The sequence below is a fragment of the Columba livia genome, chromosome 28, assembly GCF_036013475.1.
Source record: "Columba livia isolate bColLiv1 breed racing homer chromosome 28, bColLiv1.pat.W.v2, whole genome shotgun sequence".
In the NCBI taxonomy this organism is placed as follows: domain Eukaryota; kingdom Metazoa; phylum Chordata; class Aves; order Columbiformes; family Columbidae; genus Columba; species Columba livia.
This window is the reverse complement of record NC_088629.1, coordinates 1,779,272-1,795,417: the sequence shown is the minus strand read 5'-3', so window position 1 is coordinate 1,795,417 and position 16,146 is coordinate 1,779,272. Positions and strand designations below refer to the sequence as shown.

Sequence of the window (16,146 nt, the reverse complement as noted above, 5' to 3'; positions counted from 1 at the left end):
GTGGCACCTCGGTGCGGCGGTGCCGGGAGGGACAGGAGGGGACGTGTTGACTGTACACAGCCCCTACCCGCCGCGTCACCGTCACCCGCCCCATATAACGCGGGGACACGGGGCCGCGCTGGGGACACCATGGCGGGGACCGGGGCAGCGCGGCTGGCGGAGGCCGAGCGGGAGGGGCTGCTGGGGGCCGTGCATGGCGTCTCGGGGCCCGGTGACACCACGGGGACACCAGCGGGCATGGGGACGGGGGGGTTGTGGTTGGGGACAGGGTTGGGGACACGGAGGGGTCATTGTTGGGGACAGGGGGGTGTGGTTGGGGACAGGGTTGGGGACATGGGGGGAGTCATTGTTGGGGACAGGGGAGTGTGGTTGGGGACAGGGTTGGGGACATGGGGGGGTCATTGTTGGGGACATGGGGGGTGTGGTGGTGGACAGGGTTGGGGACATGGGGGGTCATTGTTGGGGACAGGGGAGTGTGGTTGGGGACAGGGTTGGGGACATGGGGGTTGTGGTTGGGGACAGGGTTGGGGACATGGGGGGGTCATTGTTGGGGACGTGGGGGCGTGGTTGGGGACATGGGGGGGTCATTGTTGGGGACGGGGGGGTGTGGTTGGGGACAGGGTTGGGGACATGGGGGGACTCATTGTTGGGGACACGGGGGGTGTCGTTGTGGACAGGGTTGGGGACATGGAGGGGTCTTTGTTTGGGACAGGGGGGTGTGGTTGTGGACAGGGTTGGGGACATGGGGGGAGTCATTGTTGGGGACATGGGGGGAGTCATTGTTGGGGACAGGGTTGAGGAGAGAGTTGGGGACATGGGGCGCATGGCTGGGGACAGGGTTGGGGACATGGGGGGGCTGTGGTTGGGGACAAGGGGGTGTCACTTTTGGGGACAAGGTTTGGGACATGGGGGTCATTGTTGGGGACAGGGTTGGGGACATGGGGGAGTCATTGTTGGGGACAGGATTGGGGACAGATTTGGGGACATGGAGGGGTTGTGTTTGGGGAGGTGGGAGCTGGCGGGGGGGACAGTGGTTGGGGTTGGGTGGCCTATCCCTGCGGTGGTGACAGTGACCATGGCCCGTCCCTGGGGTGGTGACAGTGACCATGGCCTGTCCCTGCGCTGGTGACAGTGACCATAGCCTGTCCCTGGGGTGGTGACAGTGACCATGGCCTGTCCCTGTGCTGGTGACAGTGACCATGGCCTGTCCCCCCAGTGGTGACAGTGACCATGGCCCGTCCCTGGGGTGGTGACAGTGACCATGGCCTGTCCCTGTGCTGGTGACAGTGACCATAGCCTGTCCCTGGGGTGGTGACAGTGACCATGGCCTGTCCCTGCGCTGGTGACAGTGACCATAGCCTGTCCCTGCGGTGGCAACAGTGACCATGGCCCATCCCTGGGGTGGTGACAGTGACCATGGCCTGTCCCTGGGGTGGTGACAGTGACCATGGCCTGTCCCCCCAGTGGTGACAGTGGCCATGGCCCGTCCCTGGGGTGGTGACAGTGACCATGGCCTGTCCCTGCGCTGGTGACAGTGACCATGGCCTGTCCCTGGGGTGGTGACAGTGACCATGGCCTGTCCCTGCGCTGGTGACAGTGACCATGGCCTGTCCCCACAGTGGTGACAGTGACCATGGCCTGTCCCTGCACTGGTGACAGTGACCATGGCCTGTCCCCACAGTGGTGACCGCCACCCGCATGGCCGGGGCCGCCATGTTCGAGCTGGTGCGCGTGGGCCACGCGGAGCTGGTCGGGGAGATCATCCGGCTGGACGGGGACACGGCCACGCTGCAGGTGTACGAGGAGACCTGTATCCTGCTGGCCTTGTCCTCCCCGTGTCCCCATCCCGCCCTTCCATGTCCCCTCCGGTCCCCCCATCCTCTGCTGTCCCCTTCACCTGTCCTCCTGTCCTTCCAGCTCCCCCTCCTGTGCCATTTCCTTTGTCCTCTGTCCTGTCCCCTCCCTGTCCCTCCCACTCTTTTCTGCCCCGTTGTCCCCAGCCCTCCTGTCCCTTCCCTGTCCTCCCTGTCCCTTCTCTGTCCCCTCCCTGTCCCCCCTGTCCTGTCCCTTCTCTGTCCCCTCATCCTGCCCTGTCCCCTCCCTGTCCCCCCATCCTGCCCCATGGCCCCGAGACTCCCTGTCCCTTCCCTGTCCCCTCCCTGTCCCCCAGTCCTGCTCTGTTCCCCTTGTCCTGTCCCCTCCCTGTCCCCCCATCCTGCCCTGTCCTGTCCCCCCTGTCCTGTCCACTCTGTCCCTTCCATCCTGCCCTGTCCCCTCTGTCCCTTCCCTGTCCCCCCCATCCTGCCCTGTCCCCCTTGTCCTGTCCACTCCGTCCCTTCCATCCTGACCTGTCCCCCCTGTCCTGTCCCTTCCCTGTCCCCCCATCCTGTCCCTTCCCTGTCCCCCCATCCTGCCCTGTCCCCTCCCTGTCTCCCTGTCCTGCCCTTTCCCCCCATCCTGTCCCTGCCCTGTCCCCCTTGTCCTGTCCACTCCATCCCTTCCATCCTGCCCTGTCCCCTCTGTCCCTTCCCTGTCCCCCCATCCTGCCCTGTCCTCCCCATCACCCCTGTCCTATCCCCTCCCTGTCCCTTCCCTGCCCCCCCACCCTGCCCCGTAACCCCCAGCCCCTTGTCCCCTCTCCATCCCCATCTCCCGAGCGTTTCCTGAGCGGTGACAGCGGGGGTGCGGGTTGGGGACCCGGTGCTGCGCACGGGGCAGCCGCTGTCGGTGGAGCTGGGCCCGGGGCTCCTGGGCTCCATCTTCGACGGGATCCAGCGGCCGCTGCGGGACATCGCGCGTGACACCGGCGGCATCTACATCCCGCGCGGCACCAACGTCCCCGCGCTGCCGCGGCACCTGGCCTGGGACTTTGTCCCCAGCAAGGACATCCGGGTGCGTGTCCCTCCCACCACAGGGACACCCACGCCGTCCCCGCTGGGGTCCTGTGTCCTCACGGCCACCCCCCGGCGCAGGTTGGGAGTCATGTCACCGGCGGTGACATTTATGGGACGGTGATGGAGAACTCGCTGCTCCAGCATCGCATCATGGTGCCGCCCCGCAGCCGCGGCACTGTCACCTACGTGGCACCCCCTGGGAACTACAGTGTCACGGTAAGGGCGGGTGGCGGGTCCGCTGTCCCCGCTGTCCCCGCTGTCCCCGCTGTCCCCACTGTCCCCTGTCCCTGCTGTCCCCGCTGTCCCTGCTGTCCCCTGTCCCCACTGTCCCTGGTGTCCCTTGTCTGCGCTGTCCTCACTGTCTCCTGTTCCCTGCTGTCTCCTGTTCCCCGCTGTCCCCTGTTCCCGCTGCCCCCTGTCCCCGCTGTCCCCTGCCCCCTGTCCCTGCTGTCCTCTGTCCCCGCTGTCCCTGCTGTTCCCTGTCCACGCTGTCCCCTGTCCCCGCTGTCCCCTGTCCCCGCTGTCCCCTGTCCTCACTGTCCCTGCTGTCCCCTGTCCGCGCTGTCCCCTGTCCTCACTGTCCCTGCTGTCCCCTGTCCCCGCTGTCCCCTGTCCTCACTGTCCCTGCTGTCCCCTGTCCGCACTGTCCTCACTGTCCCCTGTTTCCTGCTGTCCCCTGTCCCCGCTGTCCCCTGTCCCCACAGCCCGCTGTCCCCTGTCCACGCTGTTCCTTGTCCCCGCTATCCCCTGTCCCCGCTGTCCCCTGTCCCCACTGCCCGCTGTCCCCTGTCCCCGCTGTCCCCTGTCCGTGCTGTCCCTGTCCCCACTGCCCGCTGTCCCCTGTCCACACTGTCCCCCGTTCCCACTGCCCGCTGTCCCCTGTCCCCGCAGGACGTGGTGCTGGAGCTGGAGTTCCAGGGCCACGCGGAGCAGCTGACGATGCTGCAGGTGTGGCCGGTGCGACAGACGCGGCCGGTGGCCGAGAAGCTGCCGGCGTGTCACCCGCTGCTGACCGGCCAGCGCGTGCTGGACGCGCTCTTCCCGTAGGGACCGGGACGCGGGCGGGAGGGGGCACGGAGATGGGGATGGGGACAAGGGATGGGGATGGGAATAAGGAACAGGGATGGGGACAGCATGGGGATTTGGAACAGGGATGGGGACAGGGATGGGATGGGATGGGGGATAGGGATGGGGACAAGGGTTGGGGATAAGGGGTGGCAATGGGAATAAGGGACAGGGGATGGGGACAGCATGGGGATTTGGGACAGGGATGGGGATAGGGATGGAGACAAGGGTTGGGGATAAGGGGTGGCAATGGGAATAAGGGACAGGGGATGGGGACAGGAATGGGGTTGGGGACAAGGGTTGGGGATGGGATGGATAGGGGATGGTGACAGGGATGGGGTTGGGGACGGGATGGGGATTTGGGACAGGGATGGGGATAAGGGTTGGGGACAGGGGATGGCAATGGGAATAAGGGACAGGGGATGGGGACAGGAATAGGGCTGGGGACAACAGTTAGCGACAGCGGATGGAGATGGGAATAAGGGACAGGGTTGGGCACAGGGGATGGGGACAGGGATGGGACTGGGGACAGAGGATGGAGATTTGGGACAGGGATGGGGACAGGGATGGGTTTGGGGACAAGGGTTGGGAGTGGGATAGAGATGGGAATAAGGGATGGGATGGGGATTTGGGACAGGGATGGGGACGGGAATAAGGGACAGGGATGGGGTTTGGGATGGGGATAAGGGACAGAGGATGGGGATTTGGGACAGGGATGGGGTTGGTGACAAGAGTTGGGGACAGGAGATGGGAATAAGGGACATGGTTGGGGGTCAGGGGTGAGGACAGAGAGCAGGGTGAGGGACAGAGATGGGAATGGCGACAGTGGACAGCAACGTGGGATAGATGGCAGTGGGGACAAGGATGGCAGATGGGGATGAGGTTGGGGACAGTGACAGCAGCGCTGGGGACAAGGACCGGTGTTGGGGGCCTGCAGCCATCACTCCGCCGTCCCCCCGTGTCCCCATGTGTCCCCAGGTGCGTGCAGGGCGGCACCACGGCCATCCCGGGCGCCTTCGGCTGCGGCAAAACCGTCATCTCGCAGTCGCTCTCCAAGTTCTCCAACAGCGACGTCATCGTCTACGTGGGCTGCGGCGAGCGCGGCAACGAGATGTCCGAGGTCCTGCGGGACTTCCCCGAGGTGGGGACACCAGGGGGACCCTACGGTGACACCGGGGTGACGGGGCGAGCCGGGCACTGCGGTGACGGTGGCGCCGTCCCCAGCTCACCATGGAGGTGGATGGGAGGACCGAGACCATCATGAAGCGCACGACGCTGGTGGCCAACACCTCCAACATGCCGGTGGCGGCGCGTGAAGCCTCCATCTACACGGGTGAGCGTGCACGCGCGTGCAACCGTGCTGCTTGTGCACCCAACCACGTGCGCGGGAGGGTGGGTGCTCACCAGGGTGTGCGCCAAGCGTGCAAGGGGCTGTGCTGAGTGTGTGAGCCGCACGGCTGAGTGTGCAAAGGGTTGTGCCAGGGTGCACGCTGGGTGTGCAGGAACACACAGCAGGTGTGCAAGGCAGCACGCTGAGTGTGTGAGCCACGTGCCAAGGTGCACGGCAAGAGTGTGAGGGGCTTGTGCTGGGTGTGCCAGGGTGCACTGTGAGTGTGCAAGCTGTGTGCTAGGGTGCACAGTGAGCACTGGAGGGCACACACTGAGCGTGCTGGGTTGTACACTGAGTGTGCAAGAGCACACACTGAGTATGCAAGAGTGCACACAGAGCGTGCCAGGGTGCACACCGAGTGTGCAAGAGCACACACTGAGTGTGTCAGGGCGCACACTAAGTGTGCAAGAGTGCACACAGAGTGTGCCAGGGTGCACACCGAGTGTGCGAGAGTGCACATCGAGTGTGCAAGAGCACACACTGAGTGTGCCATGGTGCACGCTGGGCATGCAAGAGCACACACCGAGTGTGCCAGGGTGCACACAAAGTGTGTAAGAGCACACACTGAGTGTGCAAGAGCACACATTGAGCGTGCCAGAGTGCACACTGAGCATGCAAGAGCACATGCTGAGTGTTCCAGGGTGCACACAAAGTGTGTAAGAGCACACACTGAGTGTGCAAGAGCACACACTGAGTGTGCCAGGGTGCACACAAAGTGTGTAAGAGCACACACCGAGCATGCAAGAGCACACAGTGAGCGTGCAAGAGCACACGCCGAGCGTGCCACAGCGCACACCAAGCGTGCAAACCGCGTGCCGCCGGCGCAGGCATCACGCTGTCCGAGTACTTCCGCGACATGGGCTACAACGTCAGCATGATGGCCGACTCCACGTCCCGCTGGGCCGAGGCGCTGCGCGAGATCTCGGGGCGCTTGGCCGAGATGCCGGCGGGTGAGCCCCCACCCCAGGGACCCCGCTGAACCCCCACCCCCCCTCCCCCCCCCCAGCCCCGGGGCTGCGGTGACGGTGTGTCCCCCCCACAGACAGCGGGTACCCGGCGTACCTGGGCGCGCGCTTGGCGTCTTTCTACGAGCGCGCGGGGCGAGCGCGGTGCCTGGGGAACCCCGCGCGCGAGGGCAGCGTCAGCATCGTGGGCGCGTGAGTGCGGGGGACACAGGATGGGGACCCCCCCCTCTGGCATTGTATTGACCCCCCCTACTCACTGTCCCCTGCAGTGTGTCCCCGCCAGGAGGGGACTTCTCGGACCCAGTCACCTCGGCCACACTGGGCATCGTGCAGGTGAGTGGGGCGCGGGGGATACCCCATTGTGGCACGGCCCCCCCTGACCGCCCTGCTGGTGTGTGGAGTATTGCATCTGGGCAGGAACAACCCCAGGTTCCAGTGTAAGTTGGGGAAAAACTTGTCGGAGAGCAGTGAAAAGGGAGCTGGGGGTGCTGGGGACAGCAGGGTGACCATGAGCCAGCACCGGGCCCTTGTGGCCAGGAAGCCAATGGGACCTGGGGTGGGTTAGAAGGGGGTGGTCAGTAGGTCAGAGAGGTTCTCCTGCCCCTCTGCTCTGCCCTTGAACAAAGGGTTGAGTTCAGATACTATAAGGATACACTTGAGAAACATATATACATATAGATAAAATATATGCAGCCATAGCACCCTGAGAATGCCCCATCTCGTCTGATCTGGGAAGCTAAGCAGGGTCGGGCCTGGTCAGTGCTTGGATGGGAGACCGTCCAGATACACAGCCATAGCACCCTGAGAACACCTGATCTGGGAAGCTAAGCAGGGTCAGGCCTGGTCAGTGCTTGGATGGGAGACCAGCTGGGTCCAGAGAGGTTCTCCTGCCCCTCTGCTCTGCCCTGGGGAGACCACACCTGGAATCTTGTGTCCAGCTGTGGCCCCTCAGTTCCAGCAGAACAGGGAACTGCTGGAGAGAGTCCAGCGCAGCCACCAAGATGCTGAAGGGGGTGGAATTCTGTTGTTCTGTGTGTGTGACCCCTCCAGGTGTTCTGGGGGCTGGACAAGAAGCTGGCGCAGCGCAAGCACTTCCCGTCAGTGAACTGGTTGATCAGCTACAGCCGGTACCTGCGGGCGCTGGAGCCCCATTACGAGAGGCTGCACCCCGAGTTCCCCGCCCTGCGCCGCCGTGCGCGGGAGATCCTGCAGGAGGAGGAGGAGCTGGCGGAGATCGTGCAGCTGGTCGGGAAGGTGGGATATGGGGATGGGGATGGGGGGAATGGGATGGGGTTGGAGTTATGGGATATGAGACATGGGATGGGGCTGGGATGAAGATGGGGAGACAGGATGGAGATGTGGGATGGTGATCAGGATGGGATGAGGATATGGAATGGGATTGGGATGGGAATATGGGACATGGGATGGGGATGGGATGCAGATGGGAAGATGGGATGGGATGGGATGGAGATATGGGATGGGATGGAGATATGGGATGTGAGTTGGCGATCAGGATGGGATGGGGATATGGAATGGGATGGGGACATGGGGCATAGGATGGGGTGCCAATGGGAGGATGGGATGGAGATGTGGGATGGTGATCAGGATGGGATGGGGAGATGGAATGGGATCGGAATGGGGACATGGGACATGGGATGGGGATGGGATGCAGATGGGAAGATGAATGGGATAGAGATGTGGAATGTGGGATAGGGGATGGAGATATGGGATGGGGACGTGGAATGGGGATGGGATGCAGATGGGAAGATGGGATGGAGATGTGGGATGTGGGATGGAGATTTGGGATGTGGGTTGGCAACCAGGATGGGACGGGGATATGGAATGGAATGGGGACAGGGGACATGGGATGGGGATGGGATGCAGATGGGAAGATGGGATGGGATAGGATGGGATGTGGATATGGGATGGGACAGGATTGGGGGTGGAGATAAGTGACAGGATGGAAAGGGAAGACCTGGGAGGGAGGATATGGGATGGGATGGGGATGGGATGTGGGACAGGGGTTGGGATGAGGACGTGGAATATGGGATCTGGGACAGGGGATGGGGTTGGGATGTGGGACAAGGGTTGGGATGGGGATGTAGAATATGGGATCTGGGACAGAGGATGGGGATGTGGTGGGTGGGACAGGAGGGGTTGGCGATGGAGATGGGGGGGAGGATGGGATGGGGGATGTGGGATGGGTGGCGATATGGGATTCGGGATGGGAACGTGGGATATGGGATGGGGTGGGGACAGGGACACCCCAGAGCTGTCCCCCCCGCAGGCATCCCTCGCTGAGGCCGACAAGGTGACCCTGGAGGTGGCAAAGCTCCTCAAGGACGATTTCCTCCAGCAGAACGGCTACTCCTCCTACGACAGGTACCCTGGCCCCCCAAATCCCCACACCCCCCGCACCCCCTGCACCCCCCACCCTCACCCCCCCGCCCCCCAGGTTCTGCCCCTTCTACAAGACGGTGGGGATGCTCCAGAACATGGTGACCTTCTACGAGCTGGCGCGTCACGCCGTGGAGGCCACGGCCGCGGGCGAGCGCCGCGTCACCTGGGCCACCATCCGCGAGAACCTGGGGGACATCCTGTACCGGCTGAGCGCCATGAAGTTCATGGTGGGTGTATGGGTCGGGGGGGCTCTGAGCACCACCGGGGGGGTGCGTGGTGATGCCACCCTGTCCCCTGCGTCCCCAGGACCCGGTGAAGGACGGCGAAGCCACCATCACGGCCGCCTTCGCCCAGCTCAACGAGGAGATGCAGGCAGCGTTCCGCAACCTGGAGGACTGAGGCGGGGGCGGGGGGGGGGGGGGGCAGGAAAATGGGGGTTATGGGATTTGTGGGATGGGGGTGTCCCGCCCCCAGCCTAATAAATGGCCCTGGGGCAGCTCGGCCTCCAGGCGTGGTTTTCCTGCAGCGGGTGGGACCGGCTGGTCCCCCCCCCGCGGGCGCTGGCACCGGAGCCTCATTTTGGGGGAGACCGTGGGGGTCCCTGTCCCGCTCCGGCCAGTGGGAAAGGTGGGAAACCCGGGGGGGACAGCGCCTTGAGGGCCCGGGGCCCCCCCTGCCAGCCCCAGAGGGGGTCGTGTGGAGTGTCCCTTGTCACCCCCCCGCGCCCGCCCGCAGTGCCGCCCCCTCCCGCCCCGGCCCCGGCCCCGTCCCGCCCCCCCGGAGCCACCGCCCTGCGATGTGGGTCCTGCTGCTGCCCCTGGGGCTGGGAGCGGCCCTGGCCGCCCGCGGTGGGTCCCGGGGGGTCCCGAGGTCTGGGGGGTCCCGCGGGGGTGCGGGGGAACCGGGGGTCCCGAGGTCTGGGGGTCCCGCGGGGGTGCGGCGGGGACAGGGGGGTCCGGGGTTGCCGGGGGGGTTGCGGGAGCTGGAGGGGCTCGGGGCGGGGGGAGGACATGTCTCTGTCGCTGTCGCCGTCCCTTCCCACCCCCCTGTCCTCGTCCCGGTCCCCGAGCTGTGTGGTGGCTGTCCCCAAGTGTCCCACGGGGGCGAGTCCCTGCCATGACCGCGCCGTGTAGCGGTGGCGGTCCCCGTGGTCCCTCAGCAATGTCCCCATGGCCGTGGGGCGGTGACAATCCCCATGGTCCCTCAGCAATGTCCCCATGGCCGTGGGGCGGTGACAATCCCCAGGGTCCCTCAGCAATGTCCCCATGGCCGTGGGGCGGTGACAATCCCCATGGTCCCTCAGCAATGTCCCCATGGCCGTGGGGCGGTGACGGTCCCCATGGTCCCTCAGCAATGTCCCCATGGCCGTGGGGCGGTAACAATCCCCAGGGTCCCTCAGCAATGTCCCCATGGCCGTGGGGCGGTGACAATCCCCAGGGTCCCTCAGCAATGTCCCCATGGCCGTGGGGCGGTGACGGTCCCCATGGTCCCTCAGCAATGTCCCCATGGCCGTGGGGCGGTGACAATCCCCAGGGTCCCACACCAGTGGGGACTCACACTGGGTGGGTGCCAGTCCCGGTGACAGTCCCCCGTTGTCCCCAGGCCGTGGTGACCCCTCGCTGGGTTGCGGGCTGTGCCACAGCCCCCACCGTGCCCGGGCACAAGCCAACGCCACACTGGGTGCCACTGTCACCCTGGGGTGTCCCGCGGCCGGTGTCCCCCTGGGCCGGCTGCGGGCCGAGCGCTGGTACTTCTGGGGTGACACCGCGGGCGACGCTGTCACCGTCTGCAGCCAGAACCGCGGCCACCCCCGCTGCCAACCGCCCTACGGGGACCGCGCCGCGCTGGTGTCACCCCCGGGACCCCCCGAAAACCCGAGACCCCCCGAAACCCCGCGGGGGCTGCTCCTGCGGGGGCTGCGGGACGGGGACGCCGGGACCTACAGCTGCCTCCTGCTGGGCGACGACGATTGTGCCTGCGGGGAGGTGACACTGCGGCTCGGGGAGGTGACACTGCGGGGAGGTGAGCGGGGAGACCCTCACCCCGGTGTCAGGGCTGGGGGGGCAGCAGGAGCCCCTCACCCCCGTGTCGGGACTCAGGGGACGTGGCAGCCGCTGATGTGGGTCCCTCTGTCCCCCCCTGTCACAGGTGTCCCCTGCAGCCCACCCTGCTCCAGGGCCGCCCCCCGCGGCAGCTTCGGCCTCCTCCTCCTCCTCCCCCTGCTGCTGCTGTGACCCGGGGGATGCGTCTGCGTGTCACCGTGCACGCGTGTGGCACCAGGGGACTGACCCCCACCCTGGGGGAACTGTCAGTGTCCCCCGTGTCCCTTTCCTCTCTGTCCTCCGTGTCCCCAGCGCCCCTGTCGCCACCCCTGCTGGCCCTGTCCCTGGTGTCCTCAGCGTCCCTCATGTCCCCAGTGCCCCTGACCCTGCTGACCCTGCTGTCCCTGCTGTCCCCAGTGTCCCTCTGCCTCCAGTATCCCCGTGGTGATGGCACCTGCTGTCACCATGGAGGGACCCTGGCTGTGTCCCCTGCCCCCCCGCAGTGTCACCCCACTGGGGACAAGCTTTTGCCGTGTCAGCACCCGGGTGGTGACAGCACCCAGAGCCTTCCCCGCATTGTGTCCCTGACAATGGCAGTGCCACGTGCGCCCGGTGGCCACGGTCCCCCTGGGGCCCCTGTTCCCAACGCAGAGGGACACAGGGACAGACGGCCATGGGACACCGGGCTGGTGGGTGCTGAAAGTGGGTGAGTGGCCGGGGGTCGGTGCCCCGGGCCGGGGGTCTGTCCTGGGGGGCCCCTGGTGTCCCCACCCTGTCACCACATCCTTGAGGTCCCCCACAGTGTCCTCTGGAGATGCTCCTGGATGCTGCCAGACCCGGATGCCCCAATGTCCCCAGCAGTGCCCCCCTGGCTATCCCCCTACCCTTGGACACGTCCCCATAGTTGTCCCATGCATCCCCTGTAGATGCCACCCCCGGGTATCCCCCCTGCCCCTAGAGATGTCCCCATGGGTGTCCCCAACATCCCCTGGAGATGCCACCCCCGGGTACCCCCCCTGCCCCTAGAGATGTCCCCATGGGTGTCCCCGACATCCCCTGGAGATGCCACCCCCGGGTATCCCCCTGCCCCTAGAGATGTCCCCATGGGTGTCCCCAACATCCCCTGGAGATGCCACCCCCGGGTACCCCCCCTGCCCCTAGAGATGTCCCCATGGGTGTCCCCAACATCCCCTGGAGATGCCACCCCCGGGTACCCCCCCTGCCCCTAGACATGTCCCCATGGGTGTCCCCAACATCCCCTGGAGATGCCACAACCGGGTACCCCCTATCCCGGAGATAACCCCACGGTTGTCCCCTGTGTCCCCACCGTCATCCCCTGTGTCCCCTGGTGCTGTCCCCGCCACAGGGGATGCCTGCGGGCGGGGGGCTGCTGTGCGGGGCCACCGGCCTGGCCCTGCTCCTGGCTGCCACTGTCACCCACGGGTGGCTGCAGCGCCGGGCTCCTGGGGACATCACCAGCCTGGGGCTGTGGCGCCTTTGTCTTGGGGGACAGTGCCACCCCCACCCCGCCACCCCCGGTAGGTACTGGTGTGCTGTGTGTGTTCTCATGGGGGGGTCACTGCTGCAATGAGCTGTGTGTGTTCTCATGGGGGGGTCACTGCTGCACTGAGCTGTGTGTGTTCTCATGGGGGGGTCACTGCTGCACTGAGCTGTGTGCGTTCTCATGGCGGGGGGGGTCACTGCTGCGCTGAGCTGTGTGCGTTCTCATGGGGGGGGTGTCACTGCTGCACTGAGCTGTGTGTGTTCTCATGGGGGGGTCACTGCTGCGCTGAGCTGTGTGTGTTCTCATGGGGGGTCACTGCTGCACTGAGCTGTGTGTGTTCTCATGGGGGGTCACTGCTGCAATGAGCTGTGTGTGTTCTCATGGGGGGTCACTGCTGCGCTGAGCTGTGTCTGGCCTCATGGGGGGGTCACTGCTGCGCTGAGCTGTGTCTGGTCTCATGGGGGGGTCACTGCTGCGCTGAGCTGTGTCTGGCCTCATGGGGGGGTCACTGCTGCGCTGAGCTGTGTGTGTTCTCATGGGGGGTCATTGCTGTGCTGAGCTGTGTCTGGTCTCCATGTGTGGTGCACAGGGACACTGTCCTGGTGTCCCGTGTCTCCCTGGTGTCCCCAACTCCTGTTCCCCCCACAGCCCTATGGGAGGCCACGCGGGTGCTGATGCTGCTCTCGGTGCTTGCCGCCACCGCCGGCCTCGCCCTGGGGGTGTCCGTGGCGGCCGGCACTGCCCGGCGAGTGCGGGCCCGCGTGGCCGGTGTCACCCTGCTCCTGGCTGGTACGTGGGGACGGGCTGGCGGGGCGGGAGGGGGCACATGGGCCTCAGGGACTGTCACCAGGGGAGTCACTGCTGCGCTGAGCTGTGTCTGGTCTCTGCAGGCTGAGCTTTGCCAGTCTGCTGCACTGAGCTTTGCCGGTCACTGCTGCATTGAGTTGTGCCTGGTCTCTGCTGCACTAAGCTGGGTCTGATCTCTACAGGCTGAGCTTTGCCAGTCTCTGCAGGCTGAGCTTTACTGGTCTCTGCTGCACTGAGCTGTGTCTGGTCTCTGCAGGCTGAGCTTTGCCGGTCTGTGCTGCACTGAGCTGTGCCTGGTCTCTGCAGGCTGAGCTTTGCCGGTCTCTGCTGCACTGAGCTGTGTCTGGTCTCTGCAGGCTGAGCTTTGCTGGTCTGTGCTGCACTGAGCTGTGTCTGGTCTCTGCAGGCTGAGCTTTGCTGGTCTCTGCTGCACTGAGCTGTGCCGGTCCGTGCCTGGCCGGGACTCTCTAGCCATGCCGTGCCGTGCCACTGACCCGTCCCCTCTGCCCGCAGGGCTGCTGGCACTGCTGGCCCTGGCCGTGTACACCGTGGGCACGCTGAGCCTGCTGGGCCCGGCCCGGCCCGCCTGGCGCTTCTCCTGGTCCTACATCCTGGGCTGGGTCGCTGTCGTCCTCACCAGCTCCGCAGGTAGAGGCACCTGTGGGGCTCGGTCACTGCTGCACTGAGCTGTGTGTGTTCTCATGGGGGGGTCACTGCTGCACTGAGCTGTGTGTGTTCTCATGGGGGGGTCACTGCTGCAATGAGCTGTGTCTGGTCTCATGGGGGGGTCACTGCTGCACTGAGCTGTGTCTGGTCTCATGGGGGGGTCACTGCTGCACTGAGCTGTGTGTGTTCTCATGGGGGGGTCACTGCTGCAATGAGCTGTGTGTGTTCTCATGGGGGGGTCACTGCTGCACTGAGCTGTGTGTGTTCTCATGGGGGGGTCACTGCTGCACTGAGCTGTGTGTGTTCTCATGGGGGGGTCACTGCTGCAATGAGCTGTGTGTGTTCTCATGGGGGGGTCACTGCTGCGCTGAGCTGTGTGTGTTCTCATGGGGGGGTCACTGCTGCAATGAGCTGTGTGTGTTCTCATGGGGGGGTCACTGCTGCAATGAGCTGTGTCTGGTCTCATGGGGGGGTCACTGCTGCACTGAGCTGTGTGTGTTCTCATGGGGGGGTCACTGCTGCAATGAGCTGTGTGTGTTCTCATGGGGGGGTCACTGCTGCAATGAGCTGTGTCTGGTCTCATGGGGGGGTCACTGCTGCACTGAGCTGTGTGTGTTCTCATGGGGGGGTCACTGCTGCAATGAGCTGTGTGTGTTCTCATGGCGGGGTCACTGCTGCACTGAGCTGTGTCTGGTCTCATGGGGGGGTCACTGCTGCAATGAGCTGTGTGTGTTCTCATGGGGGGGTCACTGCTGCAATGAGCTGTGTCTGGTCTCATGGGGGGGTCACTGCTGCACTGAGCTGTGTGTGTTCTCATGGGGGGTCACTGCTGCACTGAGCTGTGTCTGGTCTCATGGGGGGGTCACTGCTGCAATGAGCTGTGTCTGGTCTCATGGGGGGGTCACTGCTGCAATGAGCTGTGTGTGTTCTCATGGGGGGGTCACTGCTGCAATGAGCTGTGTGTGTTCTCATGGGGGGGTCACTGCTGCACTGAGCTGTGTGTGTTCTCATGGGGGGGTCACTGCTGCAATGAGCTGTGTGTGTTCTCATGGGGGGTCACTGCTGTGCTGAGCTGTGTGTGTTCTCATGGGGGGGTCACTGCTGCACTGAGCTGTGTGTGTTCTCATGGGGGGGTCACTGCTGCAATGAGCTGTGTGTGTTCTCATGGGGGGGTCACTGCTGCAATGAGCTGTGTGTGTTCTCATGGGGGGTCACTGCTGCAATGAGCTGTGTGTGTTCTCATGGGGGGGTCACTGCTGCAATGAGCTGTGTGTGTTCTCATGGGGGGTCACTGCTGCACTGAGCTGTGTCTGGTCTCATGGGGGGGTCACTGCTGCGCTGAGCTGTGTCTGGTCTCATGGGGGGGTCACTGCTGCGCTGAGCTGTGTCTGGTCTCATGGGGGGGTCACTGCTGCACTGAGCTGTGTGTGTTCTCATGGGGGGGTCACTGCTGCAATGAGCTGTGTGTGTTCTCATGGGGGGTCACTGCTGTGCTGAGCTGTGTGTGTTCTCATGGGGGGGTCACTGCTGCACTGAGCTGTGTGTGTTCTCATGGGGGGGTCACTGCTGCAATGAGCTGTGTGTGTTCTCATGGGGGGTCACTGCTGCAATGAGCTGTGTGTGTTCTCATGGGGGGGTCACTGCTGCACTGAGCTGTGTCTGGTCTCATGGGGGGGTCACTGCTGCAATGAGCTGTGTGTGTTCTCATGGGGGGGGTCACTGCTGCAATGAGCTGTGTGTGTTCTCATGGGGGGGTCACTGCTGCAATGAGCTGTGTGTGTTCTCATGGGGGGGTCACTGCTGCAATAAACTGTGTGTGTTCTCATGGGGGGGGGTCACTGCTGCAATGAGCTGTGTGTGTTCTCATGGGGGGTCACTGCTGCACTGAGCTGTGTGTGTTCTCATGGGGGGGTCACTGCTGCACTGAGCTGTGTGTGTTCTCATGGGGGGGGTCACTGCTGCACTGAGTCGTGTCTGGTCTCCACAGAGCTGAGCTTGGCCTGACCACACGCTGAGGGCACCCAGGGGTGGGGGGCAGCAGGGAGGGCCCCCACACCCCCACGGAGCCGTCCCCGCGCCTCACGGGCTCCTGTCCCCCCCCAGGGCTTTTCCACCTCTGTGCTGCCGCCAAGGACCCGTCTCCAGAGAGCTCGGAAGTGGCGGGTGCCTGAGGGGCCCCCCCGGGGGGGCAGGATCCCGCCCCCACCCTCCTCCCTGCGAGAATTGGGTGGGGGCACCCCGGGGTGCGTGTCACTGCTATGCTGAGCTGTGCCCCCCCACTCTTCCTCACCCCCCCGCGTTCTACCCCCTTCTTCCCCCTCCCCGAATCTTGCGGTGCCAATAAACTGCCGTGACCCGCCCCGCGTGGTGTGCCCGTGGGATTTGGAGACCCCCAGATTTTGGGGTGGGTGAT

General features: G+C 64.9%; 2 protein-coding genes across 8 annotated transcripts; both read left to right on the top strand.

The window, feature by feature from the left end:
- Positions 1–128: 128 nt before the first annotated feature.
- LOC102095060 (V-type proton ATPase catalytic subunit A-like) lies at positions 129–9,152 on the top strand. Of its 2 annotated transcripts, XM_065043020.1 has the most exons (14): positions 129–211; positions 1,682–1,810; positions 2,678–2,892; positions 2,973–3,110; positions 3,786–3,937; positions 4,938–5,100; positions 5,184–5,292; positions 6,177–6,299; positions 6,392–6,506; positions 6,584–6,647; positions 7,365–7,568; positions 8,602–8,696; positions 8,770–8,941; positions 9,021–9,152. In XM_065043020.1, exons 1-14 carry the CDS (start codon positions 130–132, stop codon positions 9,111–9,113), a joined length of 1,854 nt encoding a protein of 617 aa, XP_064899092.1. In that variant the 5' UTR covers position 129; the 3' UTR covers positions 9,114–9,152. The 2 variants fall into 2 exon arrangements, with proteins under 2 accessions (XP_064899092.1, XP_064899093.1); XM_065043021.1 differs by lacking the exon at positions 9,021–9,152 and having other exon boundaries at positions 8,807–8,940.
- A 134-nt stretch (positions 9,153–9,286) lies between these two features.
- LOC135576593 (lens fiber membrane intrinsic protein-like) lies at positions 9,287–16,112 on the top strand. 6 transcript variants are annotated; one of them, XM_065043160.1, is made up of 7 exons: positions 9,295–9,562; positions 10,507–10,736; positions 11,354–11,462; positions 12,123–12,294; positions 12,909–13,049; positions 13,581–13,715; positions 15,837–16,112. In XM_065043160.1, exons 4-7 carry the CDS (start codon positions 12,126–12,128, stop codon positions 15,902–15,904), a joined length of 513 nt encoding a protein of 170 aa, XP_064899232.1. In that variant the 5' UTR covers positions 9,295–9,562; positions 10,507–10,736; positions 11,354–11,462; positions 12,123–12,125; the 3' UTR covers positions 15,905–16,112. The 6 variants fall into 6 exon arrangements, with proteins under 6 accessions (XP_064899229.1, XP_064899228.1, XP_064899227.1 ...); XM_065043159.1 differs by having other exon boundaries at positions 9,298–9,562; positions 10,863–11,462; XM_065043158.1 differs by having other exon boundaries at positions 9,300–9,562; positions 10,863–12,294.
- Positions 16,113–16,146: the final 34 nt, after the last annotated feature.

Excerpts from the sequence above, each read along its gene's own strand:
- LOC102095060 (XM_065043020.1), top strand. The coding sequence starts at position 130 with ATGGCGGGGACCGGGGCAGCGCGGCTGGCGGAGGCCGAGCGGGAGGGG. Across the intron at positions 1,811-2,677 it reads GCAGGTGTACGAGGAGACCT|CGGGGGTGCGGGTTGGGGAC; the intron begins GTATCCTGCTGG and ends GAGCGGTGACAG. Across the intron at positions 5,293-6,176 it reads TGAAGCCTCCATCTACACGG|GCATCACGCTGTCCGAGTAC; the intron begins GTGAGCGTGCAC and ends CCGCCGGCGCAG.
- LOC135576593 (XM_065043155.1), top strand. The coding sequence starts at position 9,511 with ATGTGGGTCCTGCTGCTGCCCCTGGGGCTGGGAGCGGCCCTGGCCGCC. Across the intron at positions 10,737-12,908 it reads GGAGGTGACACTGCGGGGAG|CCCTATGGGAGGCCACGCGG; the intron begins GTGAGCGGGGAG and ends TTCCCCCCACAG. Across the intron at positions 13,716-15,836 it reads CGTCCTCACCAGCTCCGCAG|GGCTTTTCCACCTCTGTGCT; the intron begins GTAGAGGCACCT and ends GTCCCCCCCCAG.